This window comes from Peromyscus eremicus, chromosome 15, assembly GCF_949786415.1.
Source record: "Peromyscus eremicus chromosome 15, PerEre_H2_v1, whole genome shotgun sequence".
Taxonomy (NCBI): domain Eukaryota; kingdom Metazoa; phylum Chordata; class Mammalia; order Rodentia; family Cricetidae; genus Peromyscus; species Peromyscus eremicus.
Window position 1 is genome coordinate 71,759,025 of NC_081431.1, and position 19,900 is coordinate 71,778,924.

The 19,900-nt window shown below is 38.0% G+C and overlaps 1 protein-coding gene across 4 annotated transcripts in view; it reads left to right on the forward strand.

The window, feature by feature from the left end:
• Positions 1–19,900, forward strand: part of Ptpn4 (protein tyrosine phosphatase non-receptor type 4) — a 184,403-nt gene that overhangs the window by 30,691 nt on the left and 133,812 nt on the right. For all 4 annotated transcript variants that reach the window (XM_059280465.1, XM_059280468.1, XM_059280467.1 and 1 more), the window contains one exon: positions 2,264–2,418. In XM_059280465.1, coding sequence (XP_059136448.1) covers positions 2,281–2,418 — 138 coding nt within the window. In that variant the 5' untranslated portion in view covers positions 2,264–2,280. The remainder of the gene's footprint in view (positions 1–2,263; positions 2,419–19,900) is intronic.

Here is a 19,900-nt window from a genome sequence, read left to right on the forward strand (position 1 = left end):
CCATCCTGGGCATCATCTCTTCAGCTCACCTTTTGTAGTTTTTAGCATAACGTTCTGTATGTGTTTTTATATTTGTACATTTTATTTTTTGTTTAGCTTTTATACATGGGGTTATATTTGAAATTTAACATGTGTTCTATGTATACATCAGGTAATTTGCAAACATGGCCAGTTTTAGTTCTTTTTGTATGCACCCTGCCATTCACCACTCACTTTCATGGAATTACTTGCCTTGATCCTGATTTTAGGGTGAAAATGTTTAGACTCTAACCATTCAATTAATTAGGATAGGAGCCATATAGAATGCTGTAGCATGAATCTTAAAAGTTCTTATTAATAAAATCAAACCCAGAGCCAGGTATTGGGGTGAATGCTGGATGATCAGAGAAGCAGAACAAGCCACAGCCACCTCACCTTGCCAATTCCTCAGCTGATCCTGTTTCTTCAGACTGGAAGCCTCTGAGATCTCAGCTGAACTGCTGCTTGAAAGCCTAAAAGCTTAACCAGCTCTAGTTCCTGGTTTCCATGCTTTATATACCTTTCTGCTTTCTGACATCATTTCCTGGGATTAAAGGCGTGTGTCATCATGCCTGGCTGTTTCCAGTGTGTCTTTAAACTCACAGAGATCCAGGTGGATCTCTGCCTTTGGAATGCTAGGATTAAAGGTGTGTGCGCCACCATTTTCAGGCCTCTATATCTAGTGGCTGTTCTGTTCTCTGACCCCAGATAAGTTTATTAGGGTGCACAATATTTTGGGGAACACAGTATTACCACAGAATGCTTTTCTAGATACCCTTCCTTGAGGAAGGCCCTTTTCTTTTTTTTTTTTTTTGAGAATTTTTATCATAAAAGTGTGATAAGTTTCAATCAATGCAGAAAAGCATTTCATTTCTCCCATTTGCTGTGGTTTCATTAGGTTTTTCTCTGTTCTCTGTTCTGAAGGAGGTTAGATTATTGGTTTGAGGTATGTCCCATTTTTCTGTTATATACATGCAGTCCTATAAATTTCCCTTATTAGTTCTGCTATATATGTAACCCGCAAGTTTTGCTGTATTATGTTTTCTGTTTTATTTAATTATGTGTATCTTTTGTTCCCTTAAGATTTCTTCTTTGTCTAATGCGTACTTAGAAGTATGCTATTTACTTTCGTTGTGTTTGGAGACTTTTCTATTGTTAATTTGTAGTTTAGTTCTCTTGTTCTCAGGGAACATACTTTGTGTAATTTCAGGTTCCTTAAGTATATTTAGTTTTGTTTTGTGTCCCAAAGAGGCAAGAGGATCTCTGAGTGTGAGGCCAGCCTGGTCTACAGAGTGAGTTCCAGAACAGCCAGGACTGTACAGAGAAATCTTGTCTTGAAAGAACCAAAATAGTAATAATAATATCTTAAATGTCTGTGTTTTTCCTTGCTCAGTTTCCTTTATTGCATTGTCTTTAAGGTGGAAGTTGTGTGGATTTTAAATTTTGAGTCATGGAATGCCTGAAATGATTTCGTTTTTGTTTTTTTCTCTCTAATATGACTGTTAGTTTTCTGGGTATAGAATTCAGTGTTTCGAATAAGTTTCAGAACTTTGAAAGTACAGTTTCATTGTCTTTTAATAGCTATCATTGACAAGTTTGTTCTTTTAGAGGTGATCTATGTATTTCCTCCACTTATGTAAAAATTGAAAATCTCAGAGACGTAGGCACATCTCACATGTCTGTAGTTCCAGCTGTTTGGGAGGCTGAGGCAGGAGTTCCAGGCCAACCTAGGTACATAGTAAGGCCCTGACACCTCCCTTTTCCCATAAAAAAAGATAGAGTGGTTGGTTGAAATTGAAATAAAATAATCTTCGCTATTGTTATTCTACAGTGTTTTTCTAAATAAAAAGAAAACAATAGTGATTGGAATGAAGCAATCTTCTCCCCTGTTGTCCTTCTGCAGCATTTTTAGAACACACATCAGTGAGCGACACCGCACTTGCCGAGCTCTCCTGTTCCTTCCACCCTTTAAGCGCACGTATCTTGAATTGGAATATGACTTCCTGAAACTTTAACCCATTGAATCTTCTCAGTAGAACAGTGCAAGATAAAGTTCTTTAGGGTAGCTTGTGATTTTAGCTTTATATGTAATTTTATACCTAATTTTCTTAATCTTGATGTTTCAAAACTTGTAATTGTTTTCTGTCAATGTTTTAATTTAAAATACATATTAACTTTTTTTTTTTAAGCTATACGTATCTTGCACCACTCCTTTTATTTAGTGATTCTTGTTTTTTTAACCTAGATATTGTGTGGACAGTAATGACCGCACGTTTCCGATTGCCTGCTGGCAGAACCTACAATGTCCGAGCATCGGAGTTGGCCCGAGACAGACAGCATACAGAGGTGGTTTGCAACATTCTTCTTCTGGATAACACTGTACAGGCTTTCAGAGTTAATGTGAGTATTTTATTTTCTTCTCCTTGCCTTAGCTTCTTCATCACCACCACCACCACCATCGTCTCTGGATATTAGTCTGAATTTAGATTTATTTTAAAACTAAAACCATTAAGTAATAGTACAGTTTGAACATTCTTAGTTAAGGAAGTCTTTTTGATACAAGTGTATATCCAGTATACCTGCTTATTCAAACTAGATCTTTCAAAAAGTGCGGCCCACTAACTGTTCACAAACAGCGGAGCATCCTAGTTCATGAACAGATCAGTAGTATGCAGGTGGTTTTATAATGTGCATGAGGATGTCTGAAAATAATTTGTCTTAAATACCTTCCTAATATGTTTCACTAAAGCCTTATTTGTACTGTCTGTGAATACAACTTTTGTTAAACAAAGATAAGTTATAAGACCGATCTTACATAAGTATTGTCTGAAAAGCATTTATCCAACAAGTATTTGTTCTTGTTATTAATATCTAGCTTCAGCTGTTCCTCATTTGAGTTTCACCAGTGTGGTATGTTAGTATTAGTTCATTCATTTTCATTGCTGCATGCTATTCTTTTGTATGAGCATACCATAGTGTATCCATTTGCCTATCTCTGTTTAGTTATTCCATTTTTTTTCTTTGTTTGTGTTTGGATTATTTCCGCTATAGGCTCTTAAGTTCTTTACATGTCTTAGTAATATATACAAGTATCGAGGTCCACAGAAGCACCCTAGAAAGGCTTTATTCAAGGTCAGAAAGTCTGAGCTTGCTTTGCCCAGCAGGACTGCATAGTGAGATAATATGGCCAAGGGCATGGTTACCAGGTGTTTTGAAGGGTCTACACTTGTTGGTACTTAGTACCAACAGGGGAGATCTTTTGTTCCTCCCCTGGCTAATGTATAAAAAGCTCATCATGATTAAACTTGGGGCGACTGGGTATTGACCTAGGGCCCTTCCAAAACTATCTTATGTCTCTCTCTTTTTTCTTCATCTACTTCTGTATTTCCTATCTAGCATTTCTCAATTCCTTACTTCCCTCTTCAAGGGACCCTTCGATAGGTCAGGGCTGAACCCCAACACTGGGCTGGACCCTGACATACAAGGATGCACATACCTTTTTTATTTTAAAAACTTCAAATCTGTAGTTGGAATGGAAGAATAGTATACTGAATATGTAGCTCCCTTTGCCCAGACTGAACTGGTGTTAACATTTGTACATTTACTTTCTCTTTTCTTCCTGAACTCCCTGAAAGTAAGTGGTAGACACACCAGTAAGTATTTAGCATCATGAGAGTCTTCTAATACCATTGTCATACCCCAAAATTTAGCATTCTATATATGATACTATTTAATATATAGCCCATATTCATATCAAAGTCTCTGCAATGACATGTCATCTGTTTCCTGATTGTGTCTATCTGTACTTTGAAATCTGTGACTTAAAACCTTAATATTTACCAAGTACTTAAAAACAACCTTTATTTTACTTATTGTGTTCATGTATAATGTGCATGGGGGTTAGGGGGAGCACATGTGCCACAGTGTGAATGTGGAAGTCAGAGGACTACTTTGTGGAGCTTGTTTTCTCTTTTTACCACTTTTACATAGGTTTTGGGGATCAAGCCCAGACTGTTAGACTTACAAGGCAAGTAAGTGCCTTTATCCAATCCAATGTACCATCTTGCCAGTCCTGTTTACTAGTTTTTTAAGCTTAAATGTTTTTGTGTGTAACTTAGTATGTAGCAGGATCACTAATTTACCTTTCAAAAAAATCCTAAGTTTCATTTCACATTTGAAAACAAGCTGCAAAATAGTGAAAATATCATTATTTATGAGATTATTTAACCCAGCAGCTCAGTGTACTTTCTAAAACTTAGATTTTAAATTTCTTGTTTCCTACTATCTATTAATAGATGGAGAGTAGATTGCCAAGCAGAAATAAAAAAAGTAAAGAGAATTCTCCTTCATAAATATTTCTGATTAATATGCTTTCTGATTAATATAAACTATGTATCAGACAATTGACAAGACTTTTTGCCCCTTTTATGAACTCATTAAGACTCTTTTGGAGGAAGCTGGGTGGTAGTGGTATACTCCTTTAATCCCAACACTCGGGAGGCAGAGGCAGGCAGATTTCTGTGAGTTCGAGGCCAGCCAGCCTGGTATATAGAACTAGTTCTAGGACAGCCAGGGCTGTTACACAGAGAAACCCTGTCTTTAAAAACAAAAAAACAAAAAAACAAAAAAAAAAAGATTCTTTTGGAGATACAAATTTAATAAATCTTATTTTAAGTTAATATGAATTTTATTTTTTTAATTATAGGAAATACTTATTTAGAACTATTCTACAATAATAGTTTTATATTTGTTTATGTTGTACTGTGGATTGAATCAGGGCTTTGAACATGCAAAGCAAACATTCTACCACTGGACTCTGTTCCCAACCCTTTTTCTAGTTTTCATTTTGGGACAGACTTTCACAAAGTTGTGCTGAGCTGGCCTTGAACTTGCTTGCTCTGTAGTCCACTCAAGCCTTGAACTTGGCTGCCTTCCTGCCTTAACTTCCTGAGTTGGTGGTTGTCTTAGTTAGGGTTTCTATTGCCGTGAAGAGACAGTATAACCATAGCAACTCTTATAAAGGAAACCATTTAATTGGGTAGCTCGCTTACAGCTCAGAGGTTTAGTCCATTATCATCATGGCAGGACATGGTAATGTGTGGTAGACATGGTGCTGGAGAAGGAACTGAGAGTTCTACATCTTGAGCTGCAGGCAACAGGAAGTGAACTATTTGTCACACTGAGCATAGCTTGAACAAAGGAGACTTCAAAGTCCACCCCCACAGTGACACACTTCCTCCAACAAGGCCATACCTATTCTAACAAAGCCACACCTCCTAATAGTGCCACTCCTTATGAGCTTCTTGGGGCCAATTACATTCAGAGCACAACAGTGGTTTTATAGGTCTCTGTCACCAGCCTGGTTAGTCGTATTTTTAAAGAGAAATTTGGGAATTTCTTTCTTCTAGTTATGATGCATTAATTAACAAATACAAAAATGGTATGAGTCATTAGGCTACTTACAAAGAGACAGGACCCTCTTTCTTGCGCGCGTTCTCTCTCTCTCTCTCTCTCTCTCTCTCTCTCTCTCTCTCTCTCCCCCCCTCCCTCCCTCTTATTACAACATTGTTATATCATTAAATATTAAATAGTATTTATTAGGTGATAACTAACTCTTCTTCAATTTGATACATGAATTCCCTTAAAAAGTTTTTTTGTGTGTGTGTGTGGGCATGCAGGAGATCTCAGGTCAGAAGAGACAGTGTCCCATAGAACTAGAGTTACAGACAGTTGTGAGCTGCCATGTAGGGTGCTGGGAACTTAACCTGGGTCCTCCGCAAAAGCCACAAGTGCTCTTAACTGCTGAGGCATCTCTCCAGCACCACATAAATTCCTTTTTAAAATATCTTTCACACATATTGTATTACTTAAAAGAAATTTAGTCAAGGACATAATTAACAAAACTGAAGTTCAAAATTGGCAGATCCTTGCTTTGTTACTCCTTAGGCATAATTGATATTTATTTATTACTTACTATTTATTGTTACATATGTTTTTAGTTTTGTGAGGTTTTTTTTTTCTTTCGTTTATTTGGAGAATGAGAATTTAGGTCTCATCTCCATCCCCTTTCTGTATACAAACACTTCCTCTGTCCTCTTTCCAAAAACATAGTAGTTATGTAATAATATTTGGTTAGTTTAGTGTTTGTGTTCTCTAGAGGAAAAAAAATCCCCAGTTATCTGGTTTGAGTTTGGAGAGCCTAACTGCTTTGTCATCTTAGTGAGTGAGAGAAGGGGTCTGAGTGTTACCAACTATTCAGTGTGTAGACTTTCACTTACTACAGTCTTGCCTGTTTTCACTGTAGTAAAAATTAATTCTTCCTGATGTCCTTTAGCCCAGAGTTGAAGTTTATTTTCTTCAGAGCTTCCACCCCTAGCTCCTAATAACAAGGGGCAGTGGTTTGGTGGTGGTGCATGAAAAGGAGTAGGGGTCTGGAGAATCTCTCATCAACAAACCTTCTCAAATCTTCTCCAAGTCTTCTCTGGACTTACTTTTTCAAAGATTATTTGTACTTGTGTTTTTAGAAAAATTGGCTTGCTCCTGGGCCTTTCTCACATTGCTAGCTTTGTTTTATCTACTTAGGTTGCTTTTAATTTTTGAAATTTTTGTTAGTGTAGTCTTTTCCTTGCTTTGTTAATCCCAAAGATGCTAGGAGAAAAGATCACAAATTATCATGGCCAAATTAATTAAAGCAAGACTTTTTATTTATGTACATAGTCTGTCTCTCCCTAAAATTGGGTTTCAGGAGATCAGCATTGGATGTGAAGAAGACATTTTTATAGCTCAGGGGTAGGGGGTTTCCAAATGGGGGATTTGGCCTGCAAAATAGATGGCATTACAGGAGCAGAACATAAGCATAACAAGTTAGTCATAGCAACCTCCTGAAAGAAAGACATGATTACAAGGTTGTCATAACAAGGTAGTCGTAACAGGTACTCATAACAACCTTTTGAAACAAAGGTAGGGTTGCAAGGTAGTTTCAAAACAAAGACATGGTTGCTATTTCCAGGAACAAGCAGTACAGCACCATTTGTGGTTAAGGTTACAGGTGGGGGGCATAGACTAATCCTTGAGAAACAGAAGTTTAATCATAAACAGGAATGACTCTATAATGTCTTTTAAGCTAATAATGGAGGCTTTTAAGCCTAAAATGGAGGCAGCCTGGGTCATCAGCTACTTTGTTATTTTAAGCAAACATTTTCTTTAGTCTCCCTCAGATTGATTTTCAACAGTGTCTGCCTTGAGAAGTTTATTGAATACAAAACTTTTAAAAGTAAAATTAGCTGGTTATAGTGGTATATGCCTTTAATCCCAGTTCTTGTGAGGCAGAGGCAAGGTAGATCTCTGTAAATTCAAGGTCAGCCTGGTCTATATAGCAAGTTCTAGGACAGCCAAACCCCATCTCAACCCTCCCTCACAAAAAAGTAAAATCAGGTGTTAAAATAGAAATGGTCATTTTAGTGTAAAAACACACGGTAAATTGGTGAATTTTGGAATATATGAGAAATTGAACTTTGTATTATATGATAGAACTTATAGTCATGCTTTTAATTTGGAATGCCCTTTTCTCTAAACTGTAATTGTATATTAAGCATGAGAAAACTATTAGTTAGATTTATAGTGTGAACAGTTGATCTAGCTTTTGCCTATTGCATTTTCATTGGGCAAGTGTAGTTCTTGGGTCTCATGTCGTATTTGAAATATATTGATTTGTTACTGAAAATGACATTTCTGCTAAAAAAATTCTGGGTAGTTACCCTATCCAAGTTGGTGCACCTTTGTGTTAATGTTTGAAGATTTTTTTTCTTTCATCTTTTTTCTTTCTGCATGCTGCCTGCCTTTCTCCCTTTCTCCTTCCTTCCCTCCCTCCTTTCCTGTTTTAAGTTTTAGAGACCCAGTTTCTCTGTGTAGCCCTGGCTGTCCTGGAACTCGATCTGTATACCAGTCTGGCTTGGAACTAAGAGATCCTTTTTGCCTCCTAAGTGCTGGTATGAAAGGTGTGTGCCACCACTGCCCAGCTTGCTTTCTTCTTCTTCTACTTCTACTACTTCTACTACTTTTCCTCCTCCTCCTCCTCCTCCTCCTCCTCCTCCTCCTCCTCCTCCTCCTCCTCTTCCTTCTTCTCTGTCTCTCTGTCTCTCTGTCTCTCTGTCTCTGTCTCTCTCTTTCAGACAGGCTTGTTGGGTAGTGCTTATTGGTTTGGTACTGACTACATAGCTCAGGATGGTCTCGAACTAATTTCAGTCCTTCCTCCTTCAAGACTCCCATAAGCTGTGGCTATAGGTGTACACCACAACATATGTGTATATGTGGTATATGGGTGCACATGTATGGGTGATTGTACTTGCCTATGCACATGTGTATATGGAGGCCAGAGTTCAACTTTGTATCTTTTTTATCTGTAGCTCTCTACCATATTTTATTTACTTTTGAGATAAAGTCTTTCCCTGCACCATGAACTTGACATTTCAAGCTAGACTGACAGACCAACAAGCCCCTGCGATCTGCTTATCTTCCCTCCCTACTTCTTCAGTATAAAGATTACAGGGACATGCCACAATACCAATGCTTGAGGTGGCTGCTAGGGATTCAAACTCAGTTTCTTATGCTTGTGTAGCAAGTACTTTACTCTCTGATCCATTTTCCCAGTTCCTATCTATCTATCTATCTATCTATCTATCTATCTATCTATCTATCTATGATGTGATAAAGGGATTCAAACTCAGGCTTTTATGCTTGTCTAGCAAGCATTTTAACTCTGAGTCGTCCTCCCAGTTCCTATTTATTTATTTATTTCCTATTTATTTTTAATGTAATAATGTAAGCTTGTATGGAGACTACAAGACAATCCTCAGTCATGCTGTCCACTTTCTTTGGGTCTATTCCAACTTTATTCTTAGTCTGAGCATAGTGTGTTTGAGTTCTCAACTCATGCCTCAGGTGCACATCAAAATCTCTTGCCTCCGATTGAACCTGGAGTCCTCTGTCTTCCTAGAATCATGCAGCCTCTGAATCTCTTTCTGTCCTAGAATACAGATGAGTGCACTGCAGAATTTTGAAGTAGATCTTGGTAGCTTTTTCTTTTGATCTTTCTTGTCTAATAACCTATACAATTCACCTGCAATTATACTTTTCATTCTATCACCCTAGCTAAGACTGCTTGCTACTCTCTTCTTGGTCAGTATTTTCTTAATACCATTGTTTAGGAGATGCCCACAAGAACAAAGCCAATGTAGAACTTAGCTCATCTTTTTTTTTACCCCCCAAGGATCATAAGTTGTCTGATGTCTCTTTAAAAAAATACACACGGACACATTACACGTATGTATATATGTACACACCCCACACATATATCCAGCTTTTGTAGGTGTTTGTGACAGGACAGTATTTCAATACCAGCTACTCTGTCTAACCAAAAATGAAAGTCCTGATTGTTTTAAAATATAAGATTATGTCATTGTATGATGAGTTTTTTATTTGAAACATTTAATATATTCATGTGTTCATAGATCTCTTCTTCATTTGATCAGGATAGATAATTGAGTGAAATAGGACTTGTGTCTCACTGATATATAAAACGTCTTGTAAAATCAAAATGGTCTGAAATACACTGATTTCATTAAGGGAATAAATGGTACTTGATTTCCAAAGATAGAACCCTGAGCAGCTGGGCCATTGATGAATTTGGTATTTTAGATTTCAAGTAAGCAGTCATTCACAGGATTTGAGATACAACTTAACCCTAGTTGAGCTAGGGTTAGTTTTTGTTAGAGAAACATCTTTCTGTGGCTAATCACTTGGTAACAATGAATTAGTTAACATTTTTGTGTTTTTTTCTTTATCTGGCCACCATTTTAAAACATTTCATCAATATTTTATCCTATATTCTTTGTTTCTCTACTATAGTTACAGTTTGTATGAAAAACTTAAGTGTAGTACCTTGTGATTTAACTCTGTAGTCTTCATGTATATGAGCAGATTTCTATATACATGTGTGTGCACATTTATGTGTATATGCATGTGGAGGCTAAAGATCATTCTTCAGTCTACCTTGTTTAGTAACATCTGTCACTGGGACCTGGTTATAGCTCTCTTAGTGTTACATCTCTGAGCTCTTGAGTGCCAGTGGCTCTCATTTCTTAGGGTTCACATCTCTGCACTCTGAGGTAATAGCAACTCTCAGCAGGTAGCGTTAAACAGCTTTCCCAGCTTCTCTTGGCAAATCTTGCAGCTTTTTTGGCAACTCTTTCTTTGCTCTGGGCAGCTCACTGGAGCACTTCAGCTGCCCTCTGGCTGCTAGGCATTTTCTGGACCAGCAGCCCTGGTGTTAGCTGCTCTTCTTGGTGCAACCAACTTAGTGTTTTCTATCTGCAGTAGAAGACATGATAAGCATAAATTCATCTGAGTGATGCTTTATCAGGGCCTGTGCTAAGTACAGTTGGTAATGCTAGGATGGAGGTCTCTACATGACCCAATGAGAGTAAGAGGTAGACTGCATATATAGGAAACGGGGGACAGGCCCACATATTTACATTCCTTTTTCTGATGTCTGAAGTTTCTGCACCATCTTGCAGCCTGCAGGTTTACTGTTGCTAGCAGTCATGGGTTGGAAAGATTCTTCTTCTGACCAGAGTGGGAATATCTGAAGTGGTGGCTGCATGGCCCAGCCAAATCTTTTCCATACTGATGACAACTGGATTATGCAGCAGACAAAGAGAAGTCTTCTGGGACGGTCATGGGACACTTCAAAGCTGTAGTAGCAGATTTGAAGTCTCCTGGAGCTGTCATTGGGTATGTAGATTAGCAGGAGCTGTCAACAGCTAGGCCAGACCATTTAAAGTAATGACAGCTCCTGTGATTTCTGTGGAAGCTGTAGGCTGAAATTATAGCAGCTTCCTTAGATGAAACTTCAGGAGTAGTGGCAGTGCCTGTCATAGCCCAGCTGGGTTGGAGCTCCTGGGAGATGTAAACAGTGGCTCTGAACTTATCCCATTTTTATAGTGCCTGGAACAACTATATCCCAGGATAGGGTTTAGTGGCTGGTTTTGTGTGTCAACTTGACACAAAGTAGAGTCATCAGAGAGGAAGGAGCCTCAGTTGAGGAAATGCCTCCATGAGACCCAGCTGTAATCACTGGGGGAGGGCCTAGGCCATGGTAGGTGGTGCTGTCCCTGGGCTGATAGTCCTTAGTTCTATAAGAAAGCAGGCTGACTTGATAACAGTGGTGAGCGGTTTTGTCCTGTGTCAACTTAGTATGCCAGACTTTGTTGATTCCCTAAGGGAGGCCTTACCCTCTCTGAAGAGTGGATGGGGGATGGGATGAGGGAGGTGAGGGGGTGGGAGAAGGGGGGGGAAGGGGAACCGGGATTGATATGTAAAATGGAAAAAAAACACACAATAAATAAAGAAAGAAAGAAAGGAAGGAAGGAAGGAAGGAAGGAAGGAAGGAAGGAAGGAAGGAAGAAAGAAAGAAAGAAAGAGAAAGAAAGTAGGCTGAGCAAGCCAGGGAAGCAAGCCAGTAAGTAGCACCCTCCCTGGCCTCTGCATCAGCTCCTGCCTCTGGGATCCTGCCCTGTTTGAGTTCCTGTCCTGACTTCCTCAGTGATGAATGGCAATGCTGAAGTGTAAGCCAAATAAACCCTTTCCTCTCTAACTTCCTTTTTTGGTTATGGTGTTTCATTGCAGCAATAGAAACCCTAATTAAGACGAGTTGGTACCAGCGTAGTGGGGTATTGCTGTGATAGACCTGACCATGCTTTTGGGAGGATTATGGAAGGACTTTGGAACTTTAGACAAGAAGAGTCATTGAGTGTTGAGATCTCTGTGGGATGTTCTGTGGGAACTTGGAAGATAAGAATGTTGAGAGCAGTGTAGAGGATGAAGGCCTGGCTTGTGAAGTTTTAGAAGGAAGTTGAAAGACTCTACGAGGGCTGTTTGCTATTTTGATTTAAGATTCTGTAGTTCTGGTTAGCTGGGGCTGAGGAATCAGCTGTATGAACAAGATACCAGAACTACTAAAGTGAAACTTTTGTATTATGGGACAATTGATGCTGGTTAGCTGGAGCTAATAAATTAGTAGTGATTAAGAAGAGACCGACATCACTGAGGTGAAATCTTCTGGGAAGTGTTTCCTGAGAGCACAGAGAAGCTGTATTCTATAGTCGGCTAAGGTCCTACCTCGTGCTGGCAACCAGACTTGGTAACGTGTAAGCATCACCTAGATGGTACTGTTTCGAAGACATGAAGGGGTCATGGAGAGCAGCTGAGGCTCGGCACTGTTAGAAGCCAGGAGAAATCATTGGTAAAGATGCAGCCTCAGTGGCAGTTGAAGCCCCAGGACTGAAGAGGTCATGCAAAGAAGTTGAGGCTTGACACCATGAAGATGGCCTATGAAAGGCTATTAGTGAAAGTGCAGCCCAGTTGCAGCAAGGGACCCCAGCATTTTGGAGATGCCAGTACCATGGGATGACCACCAAGAACAACAGCAGCAGCGGGAGTGGGACCAGTTGGAGCCTAGAAGACAAACTGTGTGTGCTGCAGAGGACAGAGCTGGAGAAGTAACCCAAGTCCTTCGGAGGAGTCCAGAAGATCATGAATCTCAGATAATTGGACATTGACTTATTTATTTATACTGTTGCAGTTTGGTTTTTCTTGGTTCAGATTGTAATGGTGCCCTAGTTCTTCCCTCTTGAAGAAAGTATTTAATTCAATTTTGATTTTAAAAGAAACCACACATGGAAGACTTAACTTCTTTTAAAAGACATTAGATATTTTAAAGATTGAAATTTTGATGTGTTTGAATTTGTAAAGACTGTGGGACTTTGAAGAGTATGATTTCAATGTAAGATATTGGGGATGAATAAGAAAGGAAGGGTTGTGGCTTAATAGTGATATATTTGTGTGGGGGTAGCAGCCCAGTGGCCAAGTATAAAGGAAGGACTCTGTTCTTGTCATTGGAGGCCACTCTCCTCCCTCCTGCCAACCCCAATAGGTTCAGTTTTTTTTAGATGAAGATAAGAACGTTCTAGAAATAACAATGCAAAGAATTTATCTGAATGCAAAGAATTCTTATGTATCACCCACAGAAAACAAAAACTAATTTAGAGGACCAAGACTATAGTCTACAGTTAGCTTTTCTTTCTAGTAAATGTAATCCATCGAGCACTTATTCTTGAGCTGATTCCCCTATAAATGAGAGGTACCCAGTTGGGGAAGATCATATGCATTGTATGCACATATATTACTTTTACAATCTTTGTTCTCACGAACATCATATACACACAGACACACACAAATATATGTGCATTACAGAAATCTTACCTGGTAATCCTTTTTTCCTCCTCATTGGCAATTTGTTATAGTAATATACTTTCCTTTTAAATATTGTTCTTGGTACTGTTTTCTGACTTTTTCATTAGTTCTTTGAAGTCTACATATAATTAATTTTTAAATTTTATTTTATGTGTGTGTTTTTGCTTGCATTTATGTCTGTGTACCACATTTATATCTTGTGCCCTTGGAGGCCAGAAAAGGGCATTGGATCCTCTAGGACTTGATGGTTATGAACTGCAGTGTGGGTGCTGGGAACAAATGCAGGTCCTCTGGAAAGCAGCCAGTGCTCTTCACTGCAGAGCCATCTTTCCAGTTCCCTAAATTTTAACATATTAATTTGTTTAATTTCCACAAAAGAAAACAACAGCTGCTATATACGAAGAGTTAGTAATAGTATTGTGACATTTTTTTTCAATGTGCAAACATTTCCTTTTGATTTGTTTATGATAAACATCAGAGCTGATGGTTTTGGCTGCTTCTTTTTGCAACTTAAAAAGAAAATTCCCATGTAAAAAGAGATCTGGAAGTAGATAGACACCTTACATTGAATAACTACTTAATTTTAGCACTACGTTAGCTTCTATCCTGAACTCATTATATAATTTTTTCTTTTTATAGTACTAGGTATCAAACCCTAGGTCTCGCTCATACTAAGCAAGTACTCTGCTACTGAGCAATACCACCACCATGCTATCATGTATTTGATATGTCACTTAAAATTGTTTTTAGATTTTTAAGTTTTATGTATATGTGTATTTTGTTATATATGTTTATTTTTCTTTTATTTATTAATTTCTTTTTCTTTTTTTTTTTTGGTTTTTCGAGACAGGGTTTCTCTGTGTAGCTTTGCGCCTTTTCCTGGAACTCACTTGGTAGCCCGGGCTGGCCTCGAACTCACAGAGATCCACCTGGCTCTGCCTCCCGAGTGCTGGGATTAAAGGCGTGCGCCACCACCGCCCGGCTAATTTATTTTTCTATTATCAGCTTGATACAGTATAAATTCTTATCTTAATAGTGAAATGTTTCATTGAGGCTTGCTCAGTAATTGAGTAAAACCAAAACTTATTATAAGCCACAGTCATCCTAGGGTCCCCCCTGCTATATAGCCTCCATGATTCAGTGGGTTGCAGTCTGATTGTTCTTTGCTTTATATCTAGAATCCACTTATGAGTGAGTACATACCATGTTTGTCCTTCTGGGTTTGGGTTACCTCACTCAGGATGATATTTTCAAGTTCCATCCATTTGCCTGCAAATTTCATGCTGTCATTGTTTTTACTGCTGAGTAGTACTCCATTGTGTATATGTACTACATTCTCTTAATCCATTCTTCAGTTGACGGGCATCTAGGTTGTTTTCAGGTTCTGGCTATTACAAATAGTGCTACTATGAACATAGTTGAGCATATATCTTTGTGATAGGATTGAGCATTCCTTGGGTATATGCCCAAGAGTGGTATGGCTGGGTCTGGATGTAGTTCGATTCCCAATTTTCTGAGAAACCACCATACTGATTTCCACAGTGGTTGTACAAGTTTGCACTCCCACCAACAGTGGAGGAGTGTTCCCTTTGCTCCACATCCTCTCCAACATTGACTGTCATTAGTGTTTTTGATCATAGCCATTCTGACAGGTGTAAGGTGGTATCTCAGAGTCGTTTTGATTTGCATTTCTCTGATGATTAAGGATGTTGAGCATTTCTTTAAATGTCTTTCAGCATTTGTGATTCTTCTTTTGTGAATTCTCTGTTTAGTTCTTTAGCCCATTTTTTAATTGGATTGTTCAGTATTTTGATGTCTAGTTTCTTGAGTTCTTTATATACTGTGGAGATCAGTCCTCTGTCAGATGTGGGGTTGGTGAAGTTTTTTTTCCCATTCTGTAGGCTGTCTTTTTGTCTTATTGACCATGTCTTTTGCCGTGTAAAAGCTTCTCAGTTTCAAGAGGTCCCATTTATTAATTGTTGTGCTCAGTGTCTGTGCTGTTGGTGTTATATTTAGGAAGTGATCTCCGGTGCCAATGCGTTCAAGAGTACTTCCTACTTTCTCTTCTGTTAAGTTTAGTGTAACTGGATTTATGTTGAGGTCTTTGATCTACTTGGACTTGAGTTTTGTGCATGGTGACAGATATGGATCTATTTGTAATGTTTTACATAAATACATATGCTAGCACCATTTGTTGAAGATACTTTCTTTTTTGTTGAAGATACTTTCTTTTTTCGATTGTATAGTTTTGGCTTCTTTGTCAACAATCAAGTGTTCATATGTGTGTGGATTAATGTCAGGGTCTTCAATTCGATTCCATTGGTCTGTATGTCGGTTTTTATACCAGTACCAAGCTGTTTTTATTACTATAGCTCTATAGTAGAGCTTGAGGTCAGGGATGGTGATGCCTCCAGAGGTTTCTTTATTATATGGGATTCTTTTAGCTATCCTGGGTCTTTTGTTTTTTCCATATGAAGTTGAGTATTTTTCTTTCCAAGTCTGTGAAGAATTGTATTGGGATTTTGATGGGGATTGCATTGAATCTGTAGATTGCTTTTGGTAAGATTGCCATTTTTACTATGTTAATCCTACCTATCCATGAGCATGGGAGCTCCTTCCATTTTCTGATATATTCTTCAATTTCTTTCTTTAGAGATTTAAAGTTCTTATCAAAAAGGTCCTTCACTTGTTTAGTTAGTGTTATCCCAAGGTATTTTATATTATTTGTGGCTATTGTAAAGGGTGATGTTTCTCTGACTTTTTTCTCAGCCCTTTTATCATTTGTGTATAGGAGGGCTACTGATTTTTTTGAGTTGATCTTGTATCCTGCCACTTTACTGAAGAAGTTTATCAGCTGTAGGAGTTCCCTGGTAGAATTTTTGGGGTCGCTTATGTATATTATCATATCATATGCAAATAGTGAAAGTTTGACTTCTTCCTTTCCAATTTGTAACCCTTTGATTTCCTTTTGTTGTCTTATTGCTCTAGCTAGAACTTCAAGTACTATATTGGATAGATATGGGGAGAGTGGACAGCCTTGTCTTGTTCCTGATTTTAGTGGTATCGCTTTAGTTTCTCTTCGTTTAATTTGATGGTGGTTGTTGGCTTGCTGTAAATTGCCTTTATTATGTTTAGGAATGTCCCTTGTATTCCTGATCTCTCTAAAACCTTTATCATGGATTTTGGATTATTGTGGATTTTGTCAAAGGCTTTTTCAGCATCTAATGAGATGATCATGTGGTTTTTTTCTTTCAGATTGTTTATATGGTATATTACATTGACAGATTTTCGTATGTTGAACCATCTTTGCATCCCTGGGATGAAACCTATTTGGCCATGGTGGATAAGTTTTTTTGATGTGTTCTTGGATTCAGTTTGTCAATATTTTGTTGAGTATTTTTGCATCAATGTTCATGAGGGAGATTGGTCTGTAATTCTCTTTCTTTGTTGCATCTTTGTGTGGTTTGGGTATCGGGGTAATTGTAGCCTCATAAAAAGAGTTTGGTAATGTTCCTTCTGTTTCTGTTGTGTGGAACAATTTGAAGAGTATTGGAATTAGTTCTTCTTTTAAAATCTGGTAGAATTGTGCACTGAAGCCATCTGGTCCTGGGCTTTTTTTGGTTGGGAGACTTTTGATGACTGTTTCTATTTCTTTAGGGGTTATTGGTCTGTTTAAGTAGTTTATCTGGTCTTGGTTTAACTTTGTTATATGGTATCTATCCAGAAAATTGTCCATTTCTTCCAGATTTTCCAATTTTGTGGAGTACAGGTTTTTGAAGTATGACCTGATGATTCTCTGGATTTCCTCATTGTTTGTTGTTATGTCTCCCTTTTTGTTTCTGATTTTGTTAATTTGGGTGCTCTCTCTTGGCCTTTTGGTTAATTTGGCTAGGGGTTTGTCTATCTTGTTGATTTTTTTCAAAGAAACAACTTTTTGTTTCATTGATTTTTTTTGTATTGTTCTCTTGGTTTCTATTTCATTGATTTCAGCCCTCAATTTGATTATTTCCTGGCGTCTATTTCTCCGGGTGAGTTTGTTTTCTTTTGTTGTAGAGCTTTCAGTTGTGCTGTTAATTCATTGGTATGAACTTTCTCCATCTTCTTTATGTGTGCATTTAGAGCTATGAATTTTCCTCTTAGCACTGCTTCCATAGTGTCCCATAAGTTTTAGTATGTTGTACTTTCATTTTCATTGAATTCTTGGAAATCTTTAATTTCTTTCTTTATTTCTTCCTTGACCCATTGGTGTTTCAGGTGGGCATTATTCAGTTTCCATGAGATTGTAGGCTTTCTATAATTTTTGTTGTTGTTATAATCTAACGTTAAGGCATGGTGGTCCGATAAGATACAGAAGGTTATTCCAATTTTTTTGTATCTGTTGAGATTTGCTTTGTGACCAAGCATGTGGTCGATTTTTGAGAAGGTTCCATGGGGTGCTGAGAAGAAGGTATATATTCTTTTTTGTTAGGATGGAATGTTCTGTAGATATTGATTAAGTCCATTTGAGTCATAACATCAGTTAGGCCCTTTATTTCTTTGTTAAGTTTCAGTCTGGTAGATCTGTCTTTTGGTGAGAGTGGTGTGTTGAAATCTCCCACTACTAATGTGTGTGGTTTGATGTGCGATTTAAGCTTTAGTAATGTTTCTTTTATGAATGTGGGTGTCTTTGTATTTGGGGCATAAATGTTCAGAATCAAGACTTCATCTTGGTGGATTTTTCCTGTGATAAATATGTAATGTCCTTCCTGATCTCTTTCGATTGATTTTAGTTTGAAGTCTATTTTATTAGATATTAGGATAGCTACACCAGCTTGCTTCTTAGGTCCATTTGATTGGAAAGCCTTTTCCCAGCCCTTTACTCTGAGGTAGTGTCTGTCTTGGAAGTTAAGGTGTGTTTCTTGTATGCAGCAGAAGGATGGATCCTGTTTTCTTATCCATTCTGTTAGTCTGTGTCTTTTTATAGGTGAATTGAGACCATTGATATTGATGGATATTAATGACCAGTGATTGTTAATTCCTGTAATTTTTTTTTGTGTTAGTGTTACGTTTTCCTTCTTTGGTATTTGTTGGTGTGGGATTATCTATTGCCTGAGTTTTCATGGGTGTGTTTAGCTTCTTTAGGTTGGATTTTTCCTTCTAGTGCTTTCTGTAGGGCTGGGTTTGTGGACAGGTATTGTTTAAATCTGGTTTTATCATGGAATATTTTGTTTACTCTGTCTATGGTGATTGAGAGTTTTGCTGGGTATAATAGTCTGGGTTGGCATCCGTGGTCTCTTAGTGTCTGCATAACATTTGTCCAGGACCTTCTAGCTTTCACAGTCTCTATTGAGAAGTCTGGTGTTATTCTGATGGGTTTGCCTTTATGTGTTACTTGGTCTTTTTCCTTTGCGGCTCTTAATATTTTCTTTGTTCTGTATGTTTAGTGTTTTGATTATTATGTGGCGAGGGGACTTTTTTTTTGGATCCAGCCTATTTGGTGTTCTATAAGCTTCTTGTATCTTCATAGGTATTTCTTTCTTTAGGTTAGGAAAGTTTTCTTCTATGATTTTGTTGAATATATTTTCTGTGCCTTTGAGTTGATATCCTCCTTCTTCTATCCCTATTGTTCTTAGGTTTGGTCTTTTCATGGTATCTCAAATTTCTTGGATGTTTTGTGTTATGACTTTTTTGTCTTTAGTGTTTTCTTTGACTGACGAATCTATTTTCTCTATTGTGTCTTCAGTGTCAGAGATTCTCTGTCCCATCTCTTGCATTCGGTTGGTTATGCTTGCTTCTGTAGTTCCTGTTTGTTTAGTCAGGATTTCTATTTCCAGCATTCCCTCAGTTTGTGTTTTCTTTATTGTCTCAATTTCAATTTTCAGATCTTGAATTGTTTCCTTCATCTGTTTAATTACTTTTTCTTGACTTTCTTTGATTTCTTACAATTTTTTGTTTGTTTTTTTCTTCCATTTCTTTAAGGGAATTTTTTATTTCCTCTTTAAGGGAGTTTTTCATTTTCTCTTTAAGGGAATATATTATTTCTTCTTTAAGGGCCTCTATCTTCTTAAAGTCATTTTTAGGATTGATTTCTTCTGTTTCTTCTGCCTTGGTATGTTCAGATCTTGCAGGTGTAGAATCACCAGGTTCTGATGTTGTCATATAGGTCTTTATGTTGTTGCCTGTATTTTTGCACTGGTGTTTACTCATCTCTTCCTCTGCTTGGTGCTGGCAGTGTGTGTGTCTGAAGGTGCCTCTCTTGTTCTAATTGTTAGTCTTGGTTCACTAGGAGTTCTTGGTTAAATTGGTGCTGTTGGGCTCTGTTTCTTCGGGAGCAGCTTAGTCCAATCAGTGTTAGTGGGTTCTGTCTCAGGGAGCAGTTCTTCTCAGTTGATGCAGGGTATGCTTAAGGTTTTAGTGGTTGTTAGGTTCGTAGGGGTTGTTTTTTGTTTTGTTTTGTTTTTTGTTTTTTGTTTTTTTGAGTGGGGGAGCAGGGAAAGGTAGGTGTCTGGTCCCTGGGACTCCGATGGGTAGGGCCTAGGGGCTAGAGACCTGATCTGCCAGTCTGGAAATGGGAGCTTACCTGTTCCCAGTC